At 34.6% G+C, this 23,371-nt stretch overlaps 1 protein-coding gene and 1 pseudogene across 1 annotated transcript; both read right to left on the bottom strand.

Annotated features, from left to right (window-relative positions):
- Positions 1-2,794: 2,794 nt before the first annotated feature.
- LOC105420718 (uncharacterized) lies at positions 2,795-14,730 on the bottom strand. Its single transcript, XM_088862547.1, is given in 4 exon segments — positions 2,795-3,463; positions 9,618-11,449; positions 14,067-14,146; positions 14,340-14,730. Coding segments are annotated over 3 exon segments (411 nt in total). The 5' UTR covers positions 14,545-14,730; the 3' UTR covers positions 2,795-3,463; positions 9,618-11,323.
- A 7,505-nt stretch (positions 14,731-22,235) lies between these two features.
- LOC110007311 (secreted RxLR effector protein 161 pseudogene) lies at positions 22,236-22,970 on the bottom strand (annotated as a pseudogene).
- Positions 22,971-23,371: the final 401 nt, after the last annotated feature.

The following is a 23,371-nucleotide window of genomic DNA, read 5'->3' as shown; positions in this document are numbered from 1 at the left end:
GCAACCAAAAAGAGTTGGCCATTGTGGCAACTTGATGTTAGAAATGTCATCCTTCATGGTGATTTCCAAGAAATGGTGTATGTGGATCAACCACTAGGATTTGTTACTCAAGGGAGTCAGACAAGGTATGGAAATTGAAAAAAGCAATTTATAGTTTGAAGAAACCCCCATGTGCATGGTTCGAGAAGTTCAGTGAAATTGTCATATCATATGGGTTTTCACGGAGCCATATGGATCGTTCAATATGTAGTGGTTCACGTTAATAATATCATCATTATAAGCAGTGATTAGGAAGGAATTAATAAATTAAAGGGATATCTACAGCAACATCTTTAGACAAAAGATTTGGAATAGCTTAGGTATTTCTTGGAATTGAAATAGCCCGGTCTAATTATGGAATTGGTTTGTCTCACAAGAAGTACGTAACAAATTTGTTGACAGAACCATAGATTTTGGGTGCTGAGCCAGTTGATGCACCTATAGATCCAAGTATTAAAATATCAACGAATCATTGAGAGTTGTTTGAAGATCCAGGCAGGTGCAAAAAGCTTGTAGGTAGACTTATCTACGTAACAATTACTCGGCCAAACATAACTTTTGCAGTGAGTGTAGTGAGTCAGTACATGCATTTTCCTAGGACACCACACTTGGAGTCAATGAGGAGAATCTTGAGATATCTTAAGGGGTTTCCAAGTGAAGGACTTATTTATAGGCAAAATTGGCATCTTAGCATTGGGAAGTTTTTTTTATGCTAATTAGGTAAGATCTCCATCCGACAGAAAATCTACCACATGCTATGGCACTTTTGTTGGAGGAAAGTTGTTGGCATGGAAAAGCAAGAAACAATGTGGTACCAGGTGTAGTTTAGAGGCTGAATATTGTGCAATGACTCACACTACATGTCAGCTATTGTAGTTGAAAAACTTTAATATTGGCGATGGGATTCACAGTTATTGAGCCAATAAGGATGTTCCGTGACAATCAATTAGCCATCCATATAGCTAGCAACTCAATATTTCATGGGAGAACATAACATATTGAAGCATATTGTCATTTTATTCAAGGGAAACTAGCATGTGAGTAGGTAACTAGCATGTGAAGTATTTAACAAATGGAGTAGTTATCTGCTCACATGCTAGTTTCTCTTGAATAAAATGACAATATGCTTCAATATGTTGTGTTTTCCCATGAAATACTAGGTTGCTAGCTATATGGATGGCTAATTGGTTGTCACCCAACATCCTTATTGGCTCAATAACTATGAATTCCACTCCTGCATCAAGGTTTTTCAGCCACAATAGCTAACATGTAGTGTGAGTCATTGCACAATATTCAGCCTCTAAACTACACCTAGTACCACATTGTTTCTTGCTTTTCCATGCCAACAACTTTCCTCCAACAAAGGTGCCATAGCATGTAGTAGATTTTATGTCCGATGGAGATCCTACCTAATCAGATAACTGGCATTTGTTAAATACTATTCAATTTACTATAATACCCCAAAGATTTTAAAAATATTTTGATCAATTTATTTTTTACAAATTGTTTTAATATTTTATTAGGTGTACTTTAATGAAAAGAGTGGACGCTCAAAATGTCAATTGGTTTGGATTTATATAAAGAAGATTAAAATTTAATTACGAAAAACAATCAAGACCATCAAATCAGCCAAGATTCAATCTGAGCCAAGGCTGATGCGATAGTATACGCCCAATAGCCCAAATTGAATATGTGTCTATTTGACAATTATAATTGTATTTTGTATTTGAATTTGAATATTTTTTCTGTAAATTCAAATCACTTTAAATTTGAAACGTTCGCTTTTCTTATTAAGGCATTATTCATAAAAATATTTAAAAAATAATTTATAAAAAATAAATTAACCAAAATACTCCTAAAATTTTAAAAGTATTTTGATCAATTTATTTTTATAAATTATTTTTTAATATTTTAATTTAGTTATTCAATAGTACACTCCAAATTTCAAGTGATTTAGATTTGTAGAATAAAAATTAAAATTAAAAAACAACATGATTATAATCATCTGATCGGCCAAGGTATAATTTAACTCCAAAGACAAAACGCGATTATAGCCATCCGATCCGTCGAGATGTTGGGCTTATTGCATCAGTCCTTGGGATGACAAATTTTTTATAGATTTGTATTTGCCATGTCCATAGTCTTAAAAAAAAAAAAGTCATATAAAAAAAGGTCAGGACCTATCAACTTTCAATGGTTTTAGCTAATATTGCCCTATAACCTTTTTTCTGTGCACTCCCCCCAAACAAAACCCTCCCCGTTCTCTTCGCCTTTCTCGTTCTACTACTTGGAGCTCAACCTGTTTTAATGAAGAAAATGGTGTTTTACACATGATTCTCCTGATAATTAAGGCACTAAACTTAACTCATTTCACAAATGAAACCCTCCAAATTATGGAAGAGCATGTGCTCTCTCTCACACAAACACACACAGTTGCTTCATAAATAGGTAGAGCTTTCCACTCACGATTTGAATCCCCTGATGGCACTAATACCTATATTACTTTCAAGAATTCAAAACCCATGAAGATTTTAAATATCCCAATATACACTAAAAGCATCTCAAAACAATCCAAGCAAACAGAAACAAACTCTAAAGACAAAAGGCATAAAGGAAAAAGCATAAAGGAAAATGAGAACTTGAAAGATAGAAAGGTAAAGAAAAGGGAAGCATGACTGAAATCTTCTCGTGAAAGGTGAGTTCATCCCGTCGGATTAGAGAATAGTAGTAGAAAATAGGGAGGAAGAAGGCTTACTTTTAAAATTTGTACTATACACACAATAGAGCTCTATTCAACACAATTTCTTTACAAAAATATAGTACATATATATATATACCACTTAGGAGCTTTCTAGACTCTTTCTACACTATTCTTGTGATGATTTCCCTCTCATAACTTACAACCTATATGCTTGGACGAAATTACAAGATTATTCAAAAAAATTCTAGACTTCACTCATTTCCAATTCAAGTTTGCATACATTATTGCATTCTTTGGACTCCTTTTTCTCAATCTTGGAACTCTTTTCTCTCAATCTTGGAATTACTCTCTCTTAATCTTGGAATTGTGATCTTGGAACTCTACATAATTTTTTTACATCATTTCAAAATTACCCTTAACATAACTTTCCCAAAATGTCTTTTATATTTAAATCTAATACCCAAAATACCCTTAAATATAGTCAAGCTTATTTTTATCAAATAGATAACTCTCCAGCACCTGTCAAAATGCAAAACAGATTTGAATCCACTGACCCATTTAGAACAATAAATAACAATATGGTGAAATTCCCTGTTTTCCTTTGCAAAACAATAAACACGAGGCTGTCAAAAAAAATCTAATGTACCTTTCCCAAGGACAATTATAATTGGTGCTGATTTGCAGTTATGGAAGCAATACTCGCCCACACTACCCTGCAAAACACTGTACCAAGCACTATAAAATGTCAGAGAGAGAGGATGTTTGCCTCTTTATTAGGCCTCTGCCTTGAAAGAAAGACCTATGTGATCATTTACCAGGTAATACATTTTATTTTTTTTTTCCGTCACCCATTTCTTTTGGCAAAAGATCACTTACATGTGGTCTTTATTATAATAAGATAAATTTCAAAATAAAATCAACATAACAATAAAACCAAGATATTAACAACTTGATGTCATTGAAACAACTATGCATTATGCTTGACAATAAACGATAAGATTGCAAGAAACAAAAGGAAGAGTGCCGGAGGTTACCTCAACCGGACTTATTACACCCCACACCGAGTTACCACCATCTGATGGCGCGAGATCAACGGTCTAGCTTCAATCTCGAACCGGGAAAGCAAATTTCGGCTAAGCCACACTAATGGAACATGAACTCATTTGATCACAAACTCAAACCCTATGTGATTTCTCTTAGCAACCTAGTTAGAGAGAAATAGATTATCTTTTTGCTAAATCTTAAAACCTTTAGCCATAAATCTCTATTTGAGATATAGGAGAGAAGAACTCCATAACCTAAACCCTTAGGTTCTTTCACAATGTGGGAGAGAGAAATTAAACATGAGAGAGATAAACTTTCTTAAGAGAGAGAGATAGAAAGATAAGGTATAGAGATTTTTTGGTAGAGACAATCCATTTTTATAGGCTTTGAATAAGATTAGAGTTTCTTAGGGTTTTCTTTAGCTTGCCTCTTCTTGTGAGATTGAACATAGACCGTCGATCAAGGGTGACTTGTAGGGTGAGAGATCTAAGTAATTCATTCCAAACATGGGTCATCAACATTATGCAAGGTGCACGAATCATTATCCCCCTTTCCTAAACCATTTTCTCATCAATAAAAATTAAATAAATTAAATCTAATCAAAATATTATGCATATCATAAAATAACACAAGTCGACTCAATCTTTCTACAAAATCTTTCAAAGATATATCAAGTCAATATTTAGTCAATATCTTCCAACCATATGGCCACATGCCATACCACCAAAAAATAGGAAAGAAAATAAGGGTGAGTCGTGCCACCCAAGGGAGGCACTCATGAGCCCCACCTTCAAAAAATATGGCGGCCCATATACTCAATGGGCCCCCATAATATTTTTATATATTTAAAATTAATAAAAAGATTTTAAAATATTATTTGAATATTTAAACAATTAAAAAATCAATATCTTTAATTTTATAAATCCAAAAATTATAAATAAAATATACAGGGGTTCATAAAAATTCAAATAATAATTTTAAAATAATTTCTATCATAAAACAAACACAATTAAATTAATTTGATGGGAAAATGATCCATATGATTTAGGAATCAACAATCATGGGGCACTCTACCTTCAACTGTGGACTACAGACCACACTTGTTTTATCAGACCGACCTAGTGTTTCTCATGACCCACAGTCCAAGCAGAGGCTCATTAGCGGGTCACCAAAGTCTGGTCTATGAGCCGAGAGATCGTAATCCCAGTTTGTGGATTTCAGGTCTTCCCTTGGAGACAAGTCAAGGTCACCAAAACTTTATGCGACCACAGCTCTATGGCGTATAGGGGTATCTCTCGCACATGCATACATTTCACCCTAAAAGGTGGATCTCTGGCTTTCTCGAATGATCTATCGATATGCATGCCATGTGATGGTACATGGATGAGGTTTTGGCCCCTGTCTCTATAGGCCACCATCACAAATAAGGGTCACACAATCCCTCGGCTCACTCATCCAGGCTTGTTCTCCAACCTCATCAAGGGCTAACCCATAAACCCTCATTGGTTTGCTCTTCATGCCCATGTAACATGAGTCTTTCCCAACCAACTGACCTTGATCGTTAAGCACAGATTGGTACCAGCAAACCATCGTTTGCTTAGTATGGTCCACAAGGGACCACACTCTCACTGAGTTCATGTTCCACTATATCATTTCATTTTACAAGCACTCATAAGAATTTTAAAAGCCACATAAATCCAACATCTCCCACTTGGCCTTTGAATGCCTTACATTCTCTCTTTCTCACTTTCTTTTATTCCCATCTCTCTCTCAATTAGAATCTCTCGCAAGCATTTTACTTATTCTCTCAATGCATTAATCATGGCTTTCGCCATCAATCCTTTCACAAAAAGGATTTATAGAGGCAGTACAGTTTCTCTTTGCTACTCGGATCTTATCCCAAAAATGGTCGTAGCTCATCTTTCACATTGCATTGCGAATCATGGACCTGTTGTCGCAAAAGAACAGCACGTACCCTCATCGCATGGGGTCGTATGTTCATGAGCTCAAAAGGATTCTTCAAATATGCTGCTCCCTTTTGTAGCCATACAACCAGCACCAAACGTTTGGGTTCCATAGGTAAACAACATTACAGTTTGTTGTTCCATTTGGCATGTCAAATACTAGCAGGTGCTCCCACTAGAATATTTAGTTTATCTGGATCTCGATCGTTCTCAATCCCACATCATTCTTCAGGTGATAAAAACATGGTTTTATATGCTTGGAGTGCTTATGGAATCGTAGCTTCTTTGACACGCATATCGTCACCTTGCTGCCGCAGAAAATTCTTACTGTCTCACAACGCACGAGGTGAAAGTCAAGTCGATTAAGAAATTTCTTAATCTATACGGCCTCCTCAATCACCAAATAACACGCCACGTACTCTGCCTTCATGGTGGACAATTTCGTCACATCATATTTCTTTGATTTCCAAGAAACTGCACCCACTCCAAGCATGAACACATATCCAGATGTAGACTTCGCATCATCTGGATCTGTGAGATAGCTTGCACCTGTATATCTGAATATCCAAATAGCTAAAAAAACTGAGGGACTGTAGCAGCTCCCACTCAATTATTGCACATACAACATATACATTCTCAACATTTTTATGCATATATCATTAGGTAGCATATCAAGTCTCATGCAATATGTAATTCAATACTCATTGGTTTCACAATATACAAAAACCTTCATGAACCACAAAGGTTCAACCATCTTGGTAGTAAATACATACAAACCAAGTTATCTAATCAACATAATATGTGTCAGGGAAGCCCAACATGATGGCATTCCTATAACATTCCATATAGTTCAAAGTCTTAGGTAATCGAAGATTCTATATAACTAGAAATATGGGTCAAGGCATATATGTATTTAAAAAATAAAAAAAAAACAGTGCATGATAGTTTTTTTCAGACTTTTATAAATACATCCAAGGCAAAAAAATTTTCTTTTTAATAAAAAAAATTGACTTGGTATATATATATGCATTCACAAGCAATAGTTATATAACAGTATGACAGTTTAAACTAATTTTCATAAAAACTTAATGGACCTTGCATGACTATGTGGTTTTCTCAAAACCATATTCATAGACTTAGGCTTTTCTCAAATCATCAAATTTAATTATAAAATAAAATCATCAAATTTAATTATAAAATACATGCTTAGCCTTCACAAATCATTTTACCGCATTCATCTTTAATTTCCTACCAAGTCAAGTTCATGGCCACAAAAACAAATCATATTTATCATCTTATAAATTTATCCAAAATGTAGCACGACAAAATAATGTCTATTAAAGCTTTGACAAAAGACTTCCTTTTTGGAAATTATGAAGAAGTTATCAAGATATCATCATCACATGCAACACATCATATTATAGACATTATTGAGAGGATGGTCACCAAGACCAAGTTCCATCAAAACACTCCCTTTGTGCTTACTTATTTGAATGAGCCACACCCATCTCTCGTGTTTCATCCTTAGGGCTCAAATCCTTTGATCAAATCGTATCTCCATGTATATCACTACCTTAAGTAGTTTATACTCAAGCACAAGGATGTACAAAAACACAAGGTATTCAAAATCGACACTTTCAAATTTGTTAGCACTTATCACTTAATATCCATACACTCCATACATATTCATAAAACGATTAGCCAAAATATAACCAAAGCACATTAAGCAAAGTTATTGAATCATCTTTTCCTATATGACCTTTCCTTATATGACCTTACCATATAATGTGGGATAGATTTTATACCTCAAAATTATGTAGTGAGGTACCTGAGCTTTCTTGATTCATCGCTTTTACTTGTTTGGCAAGCTTTTGTGATCTTGGAAGTGCACGCAACTGATGGAGAATATATTGGTCATTGGTTTCACATGTCACGAAATGTCCATCTCTTCGACGCTTGGATTCTCCTATCCTACACCGAGAAGAAAATATCTTCTTCATCCCATTATTTCAAATATCACAATTTCGATTTTCCCACTGATCTTTAGCATTTCTATGCTACCACCAAGTCTCTCTATATATCCCTTCATTCCGAAGAAGCCAAGATGTTTTTATAGGTATTGTGTTTCTTCTTCTTTCTGCTATTCCCAAATCGAATACTCTTAACACAGAGTCTCTTATCTTGTTAACTCTGCATTACATCTCTCTGAAGTCGTACTACAATAAACTATACTCATGACACACTATAAAGCTTTTTAAAATGAGTCTTAAAGGTCTCCATAATTGAGAATTAAATGATGTGCCTTAATATGCCATATCTTTTAATTTACTGCAGAATAGAACTTGAGCATCCTATGATAAAAATATGATATCTCTCAACTCATAAAGAGTTAATCTTCGAATTCTTTTGAGTATTGAAATAGACTCAAAAAATATAAAATATTGCTTAGCTTCATCCCTATACATTTTAGTGACATTACGTCACAATGCAAATTTTTCAATTGAAAATTACGTTGAGCACCTCTCAATAAAAAATTTGTTTCTCTCAATCCTCAAACAATTTTTCATGAAATATTTTGTGTTGAAACTAGACTCAAAACCAAATCATAACATCATAGTTTGAATCCCAAATAATATTTTTTTTAGAGAAATAAATAAGTGACATTCACGTCACAAAATAAATCATACTGCAGAATTTCAGGATGAATTCTATCTAATAAATATGTCTTTTCTCTCTACCATCATGGAGTTTCTCTTTCAAACCAATTTTGCTTGAAAATAGACACATAATAGTAACATATATATTTTCACAAGCCTTAATATCACTCCATTAAATAGGCTTCATAAATATCGATATTCATGTCTTCAATGAAGGACTTACCAAATTATAGAAAATTCATGATGACCTCTCTTCAATCCAAAATTTTTATTCCTCTCTTCCCATAGATATTTCTCTCTCAAATAAATTTAATTACAAATTAGACTCAGAATGGATGTTTAAAAACTAAGTGTGAACCATAAAACATTCTGTTAAAAATATAAATTAAATCTTAGCTTCAAAGTCATGAAAATAATTTCGTTGCAGAAAACAACACTTGCACATCCTTCAATAAATTGATCATATCTTTCAAACCACAAGGACTTTTTTTATTAAACGTTTTTTGCTTCAAAGTCAACTCAATTTTGTGGGTTATAGTAAAATTTCAGCAAGAAATCAAACTATGTGATTGGTGGGAAAAATCACGGAACTCAATGGACAATTCTTGGATTTTGCAGGGTCAGAACTGACACCCTTCATTGATGATTACATAACTCTCAATTCCTTTAAAATCTCCTACTGAAATTTTTCAGGTAGATCTTACTCTTAAAGACACAAAATATCACTGAAGTATATAATAGAAAAATACCTCATTATCTTATTCATATCACTACTCTAAAATAGCCCAGAATACTCATTCTACAGAGCGCCTTTTCGGTGTTGGAGTATTTCAATAATTCTAAATCGTGGGTGTATTTTTTTTACCACAAAGATCATTAGCTTTCTTATATCTCATTTTCAAGCTTCATCTTAACTTAATAAAAAGAAAGACAACTAATGACATCAAATATCAATAGCTCTAATACCAATGAAAGAAATACCTATATGATCATTTACCGGGGAATACATTTTTTTTTTTCCTTCACCCCTTTCTTTTGGCAAAAGATCACTTACATGTGGTCTTTATTAGAATAAGATAAATTTCAAAATAAAATCAATATAACAATAAAACCAATATCTTAATAACTTGATGCCATTGAAACAACTATGCACTATGCTTGAGAATAAACGATAAGATTGCAAGAAACAAAAGGAAGAGTGTCGGAGATTACCTCAACCGGGCTTATTATACCCCACACCGAGTCACCACCATCTGATGGCGTGTGATCAACGGTTTAGCTTCAATCTCGAACCGAGAAAGCAATTTTGGCCAAGCCACACCAATGGAACATGAACCCTTTTGGTCACAAACTCGAACCCCTTTGATCACAAACTCAAACCCTAAGTGAATTCTCTTAGCAACCTAGTTTGAGAGAGATGACTTCTCTTTTTGCTAAACCTTAAAACCCTTAGCCATAATAAATCCATATTTGAGATACAGGAGAGAAGAACTCCATAACCTAAACCCTTAGGTTCTTTCACAATGTGGGAGAGAGAGATCAAACATGAGAGAAATATATTTTCTTAAGAGATAGAGATAGAAAGATAAGGTGTAGAGATTTTTTGGTAGAGACAATCCATTTTTATAACTTTAAATAAGATTAGGGTTTCTTAGGGTTTTTTTGGCTTGCCTCTTCTTGTGAAATTGAACATAGACCGTCGATCAAGGGTGACTTAGGGGGTGAGAGATCTGAGTCATCCATTCCATAGATGGGCCATCAACATTATGGAAGGTGCATGAACCATTATCCCCCTTTCCTAAATCATTTTTTCATCAATAAAAATTAAATAAATTAAATCTAATCAAAATATTGTGTATACCATAAAATAGCACAAGTCTATTCAATCTTTCCACAAAATCTTTCAAAGATATATGAAGTCAATATTTAGTCAATATCTTCCAACCATATGACCACATGTCATATCACCAAAAAATAGGAAAGAAAATAAGAGTGCGGCGTACCCCCCAAGGGAGGCACTCATGGGCCCCACCTTCTAAAAATATGGCGGGCCCATGTGCACAATGGGCCTCCATGATATTTTTATATATTTAAAATTAATAAAAATATTTTAAAATATTATTTGCATATTTAAACAATTGTAAAATCAATATCTTTAATTTTATAAATCCAAAAAATATAATAAAATATCCAAAGGTTCATAAAAATTTAAATAATAATCTTACAATAATTTTCATCATAAAACAAATACAATTAAATTAATTTGATGGGAAAATGATCTATATGGTTTAGGAATCAACAATCATGGGGCACTCCACCTTCAATTGTGGATCACTTGCTTTATCAGATCGACCTAGTGTTTCTCTTGACCCACAGTCCAAGCAGAGGCTCATTAGTAGGTCACCAAAATCTGACCAATGAGCCAAGGGATCACAATCTCAGTCTGTAGATTTCATGTCCTTCCCTAAAGACAAGTCAAGGTCACAAAGACCTTATGCGACCACAGCTCTATGGCGCATAGGGGTATATCTCTTGCACATAAATACGCTTCACTCTAAAAGGTAGATTTTTGGCTTTCCCGCGCCATCTATCGATATGCATGCCATATGATGGTACATAGATGAGGTTTTAGCCCCTGTCTCTGTAGGCCACCATCACACACAAGGGTCACACAGTCCCTTTGCTCACTCATCCGGGCATGTTCTCTGACATCATCAAAAGGCTAACCCATAAACCCTCATCGATTTGTTCTTCATGCCTAGGTAACATGAGTTTTTCCCAACCGACTGACCTAGATCATTAAACACAGATTGGTACCAGCAAACCATCATTTGCTTAGTATGATCCACGAGAGACCACACTCCCACTGAGTTCATGTTCTACTATATCATTTCATTTTACAAGTACTCATAAGGCCTTTAAAGGCCACATAAACCTAACATGCCTCTGGTTCCCATGACTACAGCAGCAGGTTTGATCCTTGTAGCTTCTTTGCAAATGGCTTTACCAACTTCCCCTTGCCCGACCCTGGCCAATGTTTTTACCTAAGAGAAAACGAAAATCATACTTAAATTTGACAAAAGAAAGCAAGAAAAAAAAAAAAATTTATGAAGATTACAAAATTAAAGTGGAGGTATACCATATTACAAATAGGTCTCCAACATGCGTTCTCAACAATGGATGCCAGAGATGAACCTTTACTCCATTTTCGGTAATGGAGCAATCAAAGGAATGATTCATCTTCACCATCTGGCATTTGGAAAGGAAAGATCAAGAAGAAAATTAAACTTTTAAAAGGAACTGAAATTTTCAAAAAAAATCCTATCTTTATTTTCAAGTTTTGAAAATAGTCTCATTCAAAAAATCCTATCTTTATTTTCAAATTTGATAATGGTCTCATATATTTCATGTCTTATTCTCAAGTACCACTCTTGAGAGCACAAAAGTCTATTTTAATTTGATCTCATTTTCTATGCATCTATTAAGCTCAAATTTATTTTCCACTATCATATACCTATAAAAAATATTTGAAAATATTTTTAGAAATAATAAATGGCCAAAATACCCAATATAGTATTCAGGGATATATTATAGATGTGTGATATTAAGAAATGTGAATATACGAAATTTGAGTTATTATATATATATATATATATATATATATATATATATATATATATATATATATATATATATATATATATATATATATGTGGGAAAAGTTTATATAAGGTTGCAACTTTAAAATGTAGAATTACAAATGCACCTCCAAAATCTATCGGAAAGGTTGTTTTAATGTTGAAAAACCCTCTATTTGATCATCTCGATATCGAGATGTATGAATATAAAAAAAACAATATTTGAATATCAGAAATAGTGCATCTTGCAACACATTATCTAGGCCATCCATTTTCAAGATTTTCATATGTTTATAGATCTCCTAGATTTTAACTATTTTTGGAATTTAAAATTTTCTAATTAAATATGAAAATAAATTTTAAGATAATCCTAAGAATTTTTTACAATAAAATTACATGTTATGGTAAAATTTGGAGGTGCACCTTAATTGGATTGTTTAAGGTTGCAACCTTATAGAAACCGCACCCTATATCCTTTCAAATAGTACAACTTGAGGGTAATGAGGAAAAGCGTTTTATATGCTACTAGGCATAAAGGATTCATACATGTCACTATCTCTCAACCATCCGATCTGAATGGATGGCTAGGATAGCTTTAGTCATAATATCACAAGTACATCCTTGAATGGCTAGGATAGCTTTAGTCATAATATCACAAGTGCACCCTTTAATATAGATGTGACGTCTCAGAGTCTTTTATTTTTAATTTTTCTATAAATTACATGAACATGAAATTGTGTACATGTTATCATCTCAAAAGAGTGCATCTAAAAAAATATGAAAAGCTATTTTCAAAAATATAAAATAACCAAATTTACCCCTAAAACTTTCAGTGGTATCTGTCATTTTAATTTTTTTAGGGATTTTTCTTTATATATATATATATTTTTTGTAGGTGTGATCCTATGAGAATGGGACGTCCCAAATTTGATGTCAATATGATTGGTAGAAAAATTTAAAATAAAAAATAGTGAAATTTGATGTCAATATGATTGGTAGAAAAATTTAAAATAAAAAATAGTGTTTAGGGGTGAAATTGTGATTGCAGCCATCTCAGCATCTTATACCTAACGGCACATAGAAAGCTTACTCAAATAGGAAATGTGAAAAGAGCTGGTGCTCATATAGGAACATAATGTGCATTTGCTCCCAAGGGTAAAATTCATGTTACACATATTTTTTGGACCTCAGAATTTCGGGATGTAGCCTATACAACCACCCAATAACCAAGCTCAAAATAAAATAGAAAAAAGGATTCTCCATCTGCTTCAAAAAATCGACGTCCTGAGATTGGACAAGAACCATCCAATTTGGGAGGGCAAGATCTAGGTTCTCAAGAATTACAAATCTTTTTTGCTTTTTTTCTTGAAAATAATCATTTGAAGATATTTGGATCCCAAAATTCCAGATAAATAAAATCTTCCCAAGGGACTCTTTTGCCCAAGATCATGTTGTATGCTCATATTTAAAACGGAAAGATATTACTCTTCCACATGAGTTTACTGTCCATGTCTCCTTCGAATAAAACCTCATGTATGATTAATTTGAGGACCATGAAACCTCTTATACCCATGGATTAACCTCAATAAAAAACTACTGCTAATTACACCCTCTATGCATTTTAATAATTTAATAGAGACTGTCCAATTTTATAGGGTAAGATCAAAGTGATAGAAAAATCTCAAAATTTTCTTTTGAGAATAAACATTTAGTGATGGTTCCCAAAATTTCAGATTGAAAAATTCCTCCAAAGTAGAGGGAGTAGATGTAAACTATTACGCACTCATTTTCAAAGTTTGAAACTGAACATGATTTTTTAGTAAATTTTTTAAGGGTAAAATAAAAAAACAGGTAAATATCGTAAAAATAAAGGGAAGGTTTACCATGCTACATATTGTAAATTTATCGTTATGTTACACATAGTTGTCCACCCTAGATTCTCAACCATGGACTGTGAGGGCTTCTATTTGGTGTAATATCACATCAAGGATAACTGCGCGGCTCTAAGAGTTGGTACACTCACCATGGCCACCTGGAAGGCTTCTCAAGCGAGTTTCTCCATCAAAGCCTGCGTTGCTTCATACACTGCCTCGTTATTTACACCTGAAAGTTCAGGAAAATCACCAAAAAAATTAAAATTAAAATAAAAAATATCATATCTCAAAAATACCAAAAATGGGGAGGGAGATTTCTATCATTTCTCTAACTATAATCCCTTTCTTTCGAGTTTTTATCAGTAAAAACTTGAAAAGGTAATCAAAACTTTTGAGGTAATAGAGAAAGAAGGAGAACTAACTTGAAACAACATGGAACAAGTGGAGAGTGTCGGCGAGCCTGCAAAAGTGAACGATGGCCCAATCGAAAGCGTGCTTGCTGTTCGGGCTGTGATCTATGCATATCAATACATCTCTCCCCCTCCTTCTCTCTCCTGTTTCTCTCTCTAGCTCCGGCCCTCGCACTACAGGGATGAGAGAAGAGAGGATCACTTTTCTGCACTTCATCCTCCAACACCGTCTCCATTGAAGACCCAATCGACCCTCTCCTCTTTCTCTCTCTAAGACTTGTACACAAGTTGCAGAGCAATTCCTGTTCGTTTTGTATCTCTTTAAGAGGGTATTGTTGGTGCCGTCGCCGTTGGACAAATTTGACCCGCAGAAAGGAGCTCTTTTCGTTCACACGTAGGACGTACACCCGCGGTCGTGTAGAAGTAGTCCAACGACTTTATACAAACTGCAAAGCATGAATCGCCGAGTTTTTGAAATGTAAAAGTAGGGTGCACAATGGCTGAGATCATGGAGGAGAGCTCAGTCTAACGGTCAAAAAATTGTTTATTTAAATAAATTATTTATCTAAATTTTAAGGTGTAGGTTTATTTTATAAAGATAATACAATAAAAATAATTAAAATATATTAAATAAAAAAATATAGAAGTACCTTGAAATTTATTTTGATCAATATTTATTTTTATTCAATTCTACTTATAAAAAAATCTAAAACCCCAATTGCAACTTAATATCATTTATAAAATATAAATAAATAAATAAAAATAAATTTATTTTTGGTCGCCGGATGAGGTCTGTTGGAAAAAGGTAGCTGTGCTTTTGCCAAGAGTTGAGGCCCGTATGGTGCTCATGAGATCGTAACGTATCATCAATGGGTTCGATCGTTGGATGCATTGCACACCCATACTGTCCCTCCATCATGCTTGTTCAATCCATTGATGAGCGGTGATAAACCACATGTTCATCGTATAGTGCTCATGAGGTTATCACCGTATCATCAACGAGTTTTACGGTTAGATGCATTGCACGCCCATACTGTCCCTCCATCATCCTCGTTCAATCCATTGATGGGCAGTGATAAACCACATGTTCATCATTGTGATTGCAACTTTGCATATATCATACTAATTTTTCCATAGTGTGACCTTTCCGGAAATTAGATGAGAAAATTTGGAAGCAAACGAAATCGACCGCCAATTATTGGATCAATTCAACATTCAAGAAAAGAAATTGAAATCCTATTGATTGTGTATTGGAAATGATTAATTGATTGTATATTTGAAATGATTAATTGATTGTATATTTGAAATGCTAAAGTTACTTTTGTCTGAATATTTAAAATGTTATACTTCTTTCTAGGCAAATCAATGTCGAGGTGGATGAAGGTTAATAATTCGATCCGCGAGATAATTCAATCCACTTTATGCCTAATCCTTGTAAAGATGGAAAAAGTTGATATAAGGTGTCAACCTTATATTGTATAAGTAAGGTGCACCTAAAAAACCCACTAGAGAAGGTTGTTTTTATGCTAAAAAGCGCTCAAATCGGTCATGGCAACTTCAAGATTCATAGACATAAAAAAAAGGGATTTTTAGTCCTAAAAATTGCTTATCTTTTAACACATTATCTGGACTATCTATTTCCAAGTTTTTCGAGAGCTTATGGATCTACTTGTTGGTAACTATTCTGAAACTTTAAATTTCATAATTGAGGGGAAAAAAATATATTTTATTATTATTACAAGGCTTTGCGGCACCAAAAGTACATTTTTAGCCACCTTACTTCAATAGTATAAAGTTGATACCTTATACAAACCTCACCCAAGATTGTGAGGGACTTGTATTGCAGCCCACGATTTTGCATGCCACTTCAAAGTTGTTTTACCAATTCCGGTAATCCGGAGCTGACGTTAGACGTGGGCCCCTCCAACAAAAGGTTCTCCTAGGCATTACTGCATGTTTTGAGTTGCAATATAAAATGGGAAAAATATCAAACCACCTTAAACTCCAAAAAGTTGCATGCTCGTCAAATAAGCCAATTAATTAAGAAATTGGTTATTTTTGTAAGTTTTATAAAAAAATATTTAAATTTTTTTTATTTGAATATGAAATCCAAACCAAATAGGGGTATCTTGGTAATTTTTCCCTTACGAGTGGTGCAAGTCAAATGATATGAATACGTTTGATTATGTTTTTAAAGCCCATAACATGTTTCTCGTTAGAATCTCTAGTTCCGAGTTTGGAGCACAGAAAAATCATAGACATTTACGTCATTTGGTTCAACTTAAGCGGCATAAGACAAATGATTAATCTATCATTACTTGTTTTGAGTTCCAAACACAAAATGTGTGCTTTTGCTTGTTTATAAATCTATACTCGAATTAAAAGCATTTTGGGTATTTTCAACAAAATATATGAAAATGTATTTCATTGAAACTCTCTTTTTTAAAGCTAAGCACTTGTTGATTACTTGGTTGACCTAACTACCCCAATATTGAAAATTTGAGGTGGTTTGATAGTTTGAAAGATGTTTTTCTCAAAATGAAGTAATAATGATGACAATATTAGCCCTAAATATAAGACAATAAATAGATAAAAAAAGGAAAAATATATATGTACATCTCTAATTTGGTGTGTCATTTTCTAATGAGAAAAGTTTACATAGAGCCGAGGCTCTAAACAATCAAATTTGAGCCTACTCAAAAATTTCATTAGAAGAGGTTGTTTTGATGCCCAAATATCTTCAAATGATCATCTCGACATCAAGATGCATGGACATGTGAAAAAAGTAGATTGCAAGTTTTGAAAATAGTGTATTTTATAACGCATTTTTGGACCGTCAATTTTCAAGATATGATAGATATTTCGATCTACACTATTTTTGAAGTGATGAACTTCATAAATATATATGAAAATATATTTTAAAGCTATCACAAAGATTTCCAACATTGAAACCACATTTCTTGACGCTATTTAGAAGTAGGTTCTAATTTGATTGTTTAGAGCTTAGGCTCTATACAAACCGCACCCTTTTCTAATAGGCCCACAAAATTAAAATATATCAAGCGCCATTAATTTTTTCAAAAAACTTTTTCAAAAAGCGATCTTCTTATCCCCTACACCCATTTGAACCATGATATATTTATGTCCCAAACAATATTCAATAACACGACAGTGACTCTCTCTTTTTATGATTTTCTTCTCTCATATAGTCCCACTTTTTCTTCAACTCCAACCTTTGTTTCTCTCTCTCCTAGTCCCTCTCTTTCTCCGACTCCAAGCTCACTCTCTTCCCCCGCCCCTAGTCCCTCTCTTTCTTTTGACTCCCAGCTCTCTCTCTTCCCCTCCCGCGCCCCCGCCCCTCCCCCCCCCCCCAACCCCAACCCCAACCCCAACCCCCCATATTTATTATGATTTTTCTCCCTTCAGCCTTGAATGTAAACAATTATGATTTTTCTCCCTTAAGCCTTGAATATAAACTTAGTTGCAGTCATTGCAAACCCTCAAAATTTTTTATAGTTCTTATTGGAGTTCCACAAGAGGTGATGATTAGCCCAAAGACAATGGCCCTCTTCTTCTTATGCTAATAAATGTTGTATTCTCTCTCATCTTTTCCCACATATTCCAACTACAACGATGGGGCTTCTTCTATTAAAATATTAATTTGTCTTTTCCACCGCTATCTTATCTTAATTTGTCTAGCATGGCGATAAAACAAAAGCGTGTAACATGGCGGTTCAATAGCCTTATAGGCATGCATATCTTGGGTTTAAGAACATCGTGAGAAGAAAGAGATTGCCGAGCGAAAAGAAAGTGTGGTCTTCAAGACCTCACCTCACTATATCATGGTAACCTTTGTTATTATTCGTAGTTGAAATGCAATAATGAAATATTTTTTAATTGATACTACTTCCTCTTCACCCCTATTACATTCTTTGTTATTTTTCGATCAAATTATTATATCAACATTTCCGTAAATTTCCAACACATTATTCCTTCATTAAAGACCTTATCTGTGCTGCATTTTCCCATCGACCAACTGAATATATTAGCCAAAAGTGCTTTTCTAACTGAATTTTCAGGCTTAAGCTCAAAAGATAATCCGCTGCTTTTTGGGCACGCTCAATGTTTCCATGGATTCTACAGGCCCCCAAAACATATGTCCAAAAAGACATTTAAAGAAGTGGGCTGCATGGGCATTCTAGATATGAATTCCATTGTCTCAAAAAATTGGTCTGAGGGTGCTTAGAGATCAATCATGCAAGCATATTGTTTAATAGCCGGTTCAATGGCATAATCCAATCTCATCATATCAAAAAACTGGCGACCCTCATCTATTAAACCATCATGGCTACAAGCTGGAAGCCAATTAGTGAATATGCAGTGGTTTGGGCAAAGTCCTAAAACCCTAAAAAACTCTAAAATGGTGAAAGAGGTTAACAACATCCATGCAAACCCATGCGGGCCATACCAAGTTATCATGGAATTCTAAGAAACCAAGTCCCTTTGAGGCATAATAACGAAGATCTTCCTTTGCAAGATCTTCCTTTGCTTTCTTTAGTGACCCACATCTTGAATACATATCTATAAGAGCATTCCAACGAAAGCTAGAGCCTGAAATCCATGCCTTACTGGTGCATCTTTCTCCCCTATCTCAAAGCTACCAATCTTAGACAAGATGGACTATGAGAGAGAGAGAGAGAGGGGTTGGGGAAGAGAGGCTAGACAGAGGGGGGCGGGGGGGGGGGGGCGGGGGGGGGGGGGGGGGGGCGGAGGAGCATAGGAGAATCTTTCTCCCCTATCTCAAAGCTACCAATCTTAGACAAGATGGACTATGAGAGAGAGAGAGAGGGGTTGGGGAAGAGAGGCTAGACAGAGGGAGGGGGGGGGGGGAGGGGGGCGGAGGAGCATAGGAGAATCTTTCTCCCCTATCTCAAAGCTACCAATCTTAGACAAGATGGACTATGAGAGAGAGAGAGAGAGAGGGGTTGGGGAAGAGAGGCTAGACAGAGGAGGGGCGGGGGGGGGGGGGGGAGCATAGGAGAAAGAGATAGAGGTTGAAGTTCGAGAAACAGAGGGAGTACGAGAGAGAGAGAGGAAGAAGGAAAAGAAGACCGTAAAAAGAAAGACTATTGTATCATTTTGGATATTGTTTAGGATATAAATATGTCATAAAATGAGATCAAATAGGTTGAAGAGATCAGAAGATAACTTTTTAAAAAAACTAATATAACTAGAAACATTTCAATTATCACAATGACATAACAAACACATTCATTTTATTATCATTATCTTTTGCAAAGCATAGTAGCTAATCGTGTTATATAAGTCTCCAATATTGTGATTATAGTCTTGAGATCATAAAAAGGCACAAACAATTTCCTTTTTCAAATAATAAATTATCAAAATTTCTCAAAAATCACCAAATATCATTTTTAACCATCCTCCATCATATTGAATTAGTTTAGCATCTAAGAAATATTTTTAAAAGAAATTAAGATCCTTAGGAAATAAAATTGGGTAATTAGGAAATCACTCAGCTAGTCCTGAAATCTTAAGTCCATTTTTCAATTTGAACCGGCATGGCTCATGATCCACAAAGTATGTTAGGGGTTAATACTTGACTCATCAAAGTCAACTCAATAAATAACGGTGATTATAGTGGATTTCAGGTGCACCTCCAAGGATATGCATTATTGTGGATGCAGGGGTCCTCTCTAGCACATGGTTATATCTCCCCTTAGTAGATTAACCTGAGCGAGAAATCCTATTTTTCAACTGCCATATGCATATGATACGAGAAGGTTTGATGTCAGGGATTTGGCTTACGTTCTCTCGACAACCTAACTTTCTCACACAGGGAAAATAGTCAAAGATACTCAAGCTCTAAAGTTTCACATATTTACTAAGAGAAAATAATACTCAAGCCTTGACAAATCACCATCATAAGGCACCATTATTTTCGACGTTGACTAGAGGAAACCCTCAACCCTCTTGATCCAATAGCCTTCACTCTCGAACCTACATCGGATTTTGTGACTCTGGTCACAATTTGCAAAGGTCCGAATAGTCATATGGCTCTTGTTCGCTCCGACTGTAAACAAGAACCATCAGGAAATGATGGGGTCAAGGTGTCAAAATTCCATAATTCCAATAGTGTAAACATCTGCATGCACATGCACATGCATGATATTCATAAGATATAAATTTTGTTACTCGTATGCAATGTATAACATTGGATGGCTCAAGGCTTGACATAGTAATTTACCTGCACGTTTCAAATTGGTGAGACTTGACCAGTCTCATATAAACTGTCAAATTTCATAAAAATTTAACAACTAGTCCACACGCGTAAACACTCAAATCACACATAATTTTAAAAGGAATTATGTGCTATAAAAAATCATTAGCAACTAAATGTGAAATCGGATAGCTAGTAGTGTTATATAATTCAAAAAAAATTATTTTAGTATGTGACATACCCCCGACCAACCAATTTCACATCTAAGGGCCAGTAATAATTGTGACTTCTTTGTACCAAAAGTAAATAGTCTTATTTTGGACATATTCCATTTTAAAATTATGTTTTAGACTAACATAAATTATTTTTAAAATAAATAAAATTTGTAATGAGAAATATTCTATTATTAGATTCCATATGAAATAAAGGAAAAATATACAATATACCGTTTACCTTTGATATAACATGGTCACCATCAACCCTCGCCACCATGAGGTGGTTAGGTGTCTGTCATTAACCATGATTGAAGCTTAAGAAAAAAATTACATGGCCCTTGGCAGAATGATGCACCTATAGCTATTGCTCTCACAGCTTTGAAGTTTGAGAAAAATATTTATGGCTTTTGTGCATAGAGTAACACATCCTCAATTGCAAATTTTGTAGGGTGTGTGTGGTCATTAAAGGCCTTATGAGTTATTGCAAATGAAATATATAGTAGAACATGAACTCAATGGGAGTGTGTTCTCGCGTGGACCATACTAAACAAATGATGTTTGTTGAGTAACTATCATCAAAAGGCTATTGACTTGGTATATAAACATTCACAGGCTATTGGGGTTCCCATACAATATTTGAAATAATATTATTTTTTAGAAATTCATAAAATCATATTTGAATATTTAAATTAATATAAAATCAATATCTCTGTTTTTATAAATCCAAATTTGATAAATAAAAAATCCAAAGATTTAGAAAACTTTAAATAATAATTCTAAAAATCATATATTATTAAAATAAATAAAATTAAATACTTTGATGGGGAAATGATCCATATGGTGTAGGAATAAATGTGCACTGGGGCACTCCACTTTCAACTGTGGATTACGAACCACACATGCTTTCTCGAACCGACTCAACATTGCCCATGACCAACAGTTTATGCAAGGGATCATTAATAGGTCACCAAAGTCTAGCCAATGGGTAAGGAGTCATAGTCTTAGTCGATTTCTGATACAATCCATTGCTCGATGGTGCACATAGGTTATCTCTCGCACATGCACACAATTCACCCTGAGAGGTGGTTCACTTTACCAAAAAGTGGCTATCAATGTGCATGTCGTGTGATGCTACGCGGATGAGGCTTTGACCCCATCTCTAAAGACCTCTATCACACACAAGGGTCTCATAGTCTCTCAGCTCATTCTTCCAAGTATACTCTGTTAAAATTCTGAATCCTCTAGAAAAATCTCTGTGTATTGATTAATGATCAAGAATATACAGAGTCCCTTATACATATAGGGCTAATCAGTTATTGATAGTAATGAACTAATCTAGGCTTATCAAGAGAAATATCTACATAAAATACAAGATAAACTTAAAATTAAAAAAAAAAAAAACTATCTTCAACTATTTTTATCTCATCGACTATCTCTACTATCTCTATCTCTACACTACCCCTCAAACTGAGGTTGGGTGAACATCATCAGTTTGTCAACGAGATAGTCATGGCGAGCATGAGTCATTGCCTTGGTAAAGATATCTGCAAGTTGTTGTTGGGAGGTAACATATGGGAGTGTAACTTCTCCAGCCAGAAACTTGTCACAAATGAAATGACAATCAACCTCTATATGCTTTGTATGGTCATGAAACACTGGATTTGACGCAATACGTATGACGCTCATATTATCAACATACAATGGTGTAGGAGTTCGATGAAGAATATTGAGGTCTTGTAAAAAGCCTCTCAACCAAGTAATTTCACTGCAAGCTGAGGATATTCCTCTGTATTTAGTTTCTGTAGAAGATTTAAAAGCAGTTTGTTGTTTCTTACATTTCCATGAGATAAGAGAATCTCCAAGAAAAATACACCACCCAGTGGTTGAACGTCTAGTATCGGGGCATCTTGCCCAATCTGCATCGGCATAGGCTCGTAACTGGCGAGAAGAGTTAGAAGAGAACAAAAGACCTATATAATATGTAAACCATAAATAACGCATAATACGAAGGACAGCAGAGAGGTGGATGCGACGAGGATCAGCAACAAATTGGCTAACGACCTGAACTGCATGAGAAATATCTGGACGAGTCATAGTGAGATACAGTAGACTCTCAACCAGTTGTCTATAAAGAGTAGGATCCGGAAGTTTGTCGCCATTATCTTTTCTATATTTTATATTCACCTCCATTAGTGTATCTACTCATTTCTCATCAAATAAGTTGGCCAGTTTGATCAAGTCTTTGGTGTACTTCTTCTGGCTAAATATGTATCCATTAGAAGAATAATGAATCTCCAGCCCAAGAAAATAAGTTAACGGACCCAAATCTTTCATTTTGAATGATTGACTGAGAAGCTCTTTCAAGTGTCTGATATTATCTAGGTTGTCTCCTGTGATGAGAATATCATCAATATATATGAGAAGAATTGTTGTTCTTAAAGAACAATGATGAGTAAATAGCGAATAGTCATGAGCACTTTGTTTCAACCCAACATGCAGAACGACATGTCGAAATCGTTGACACCGAGCTCTTGGAGCTTGTTTTAAACCATATAAGGACTCTTTCAAATGACATACTGTAGATTTATAAT

The sequence above is a fragment of the Amborella trichopoda genome, chromosome 3 (genome assembly GCF_054954075.1).
Source record: "Amborella trichopoda isolate Santa Cruz 75 chromosome 3, AtrichopodaSantaCruz75HAP2 v2.0, whole genome shotgun sequence".
NCBI lineage: Eukaryota > Viridiplantae > Streptophyta > Magnoliopsida > Amborellales > Amborellaceae > Amborella > Amborella trichopoda.
This window is presented reverse-complemented; position numbering and strand designations above follow the sequence as displayed.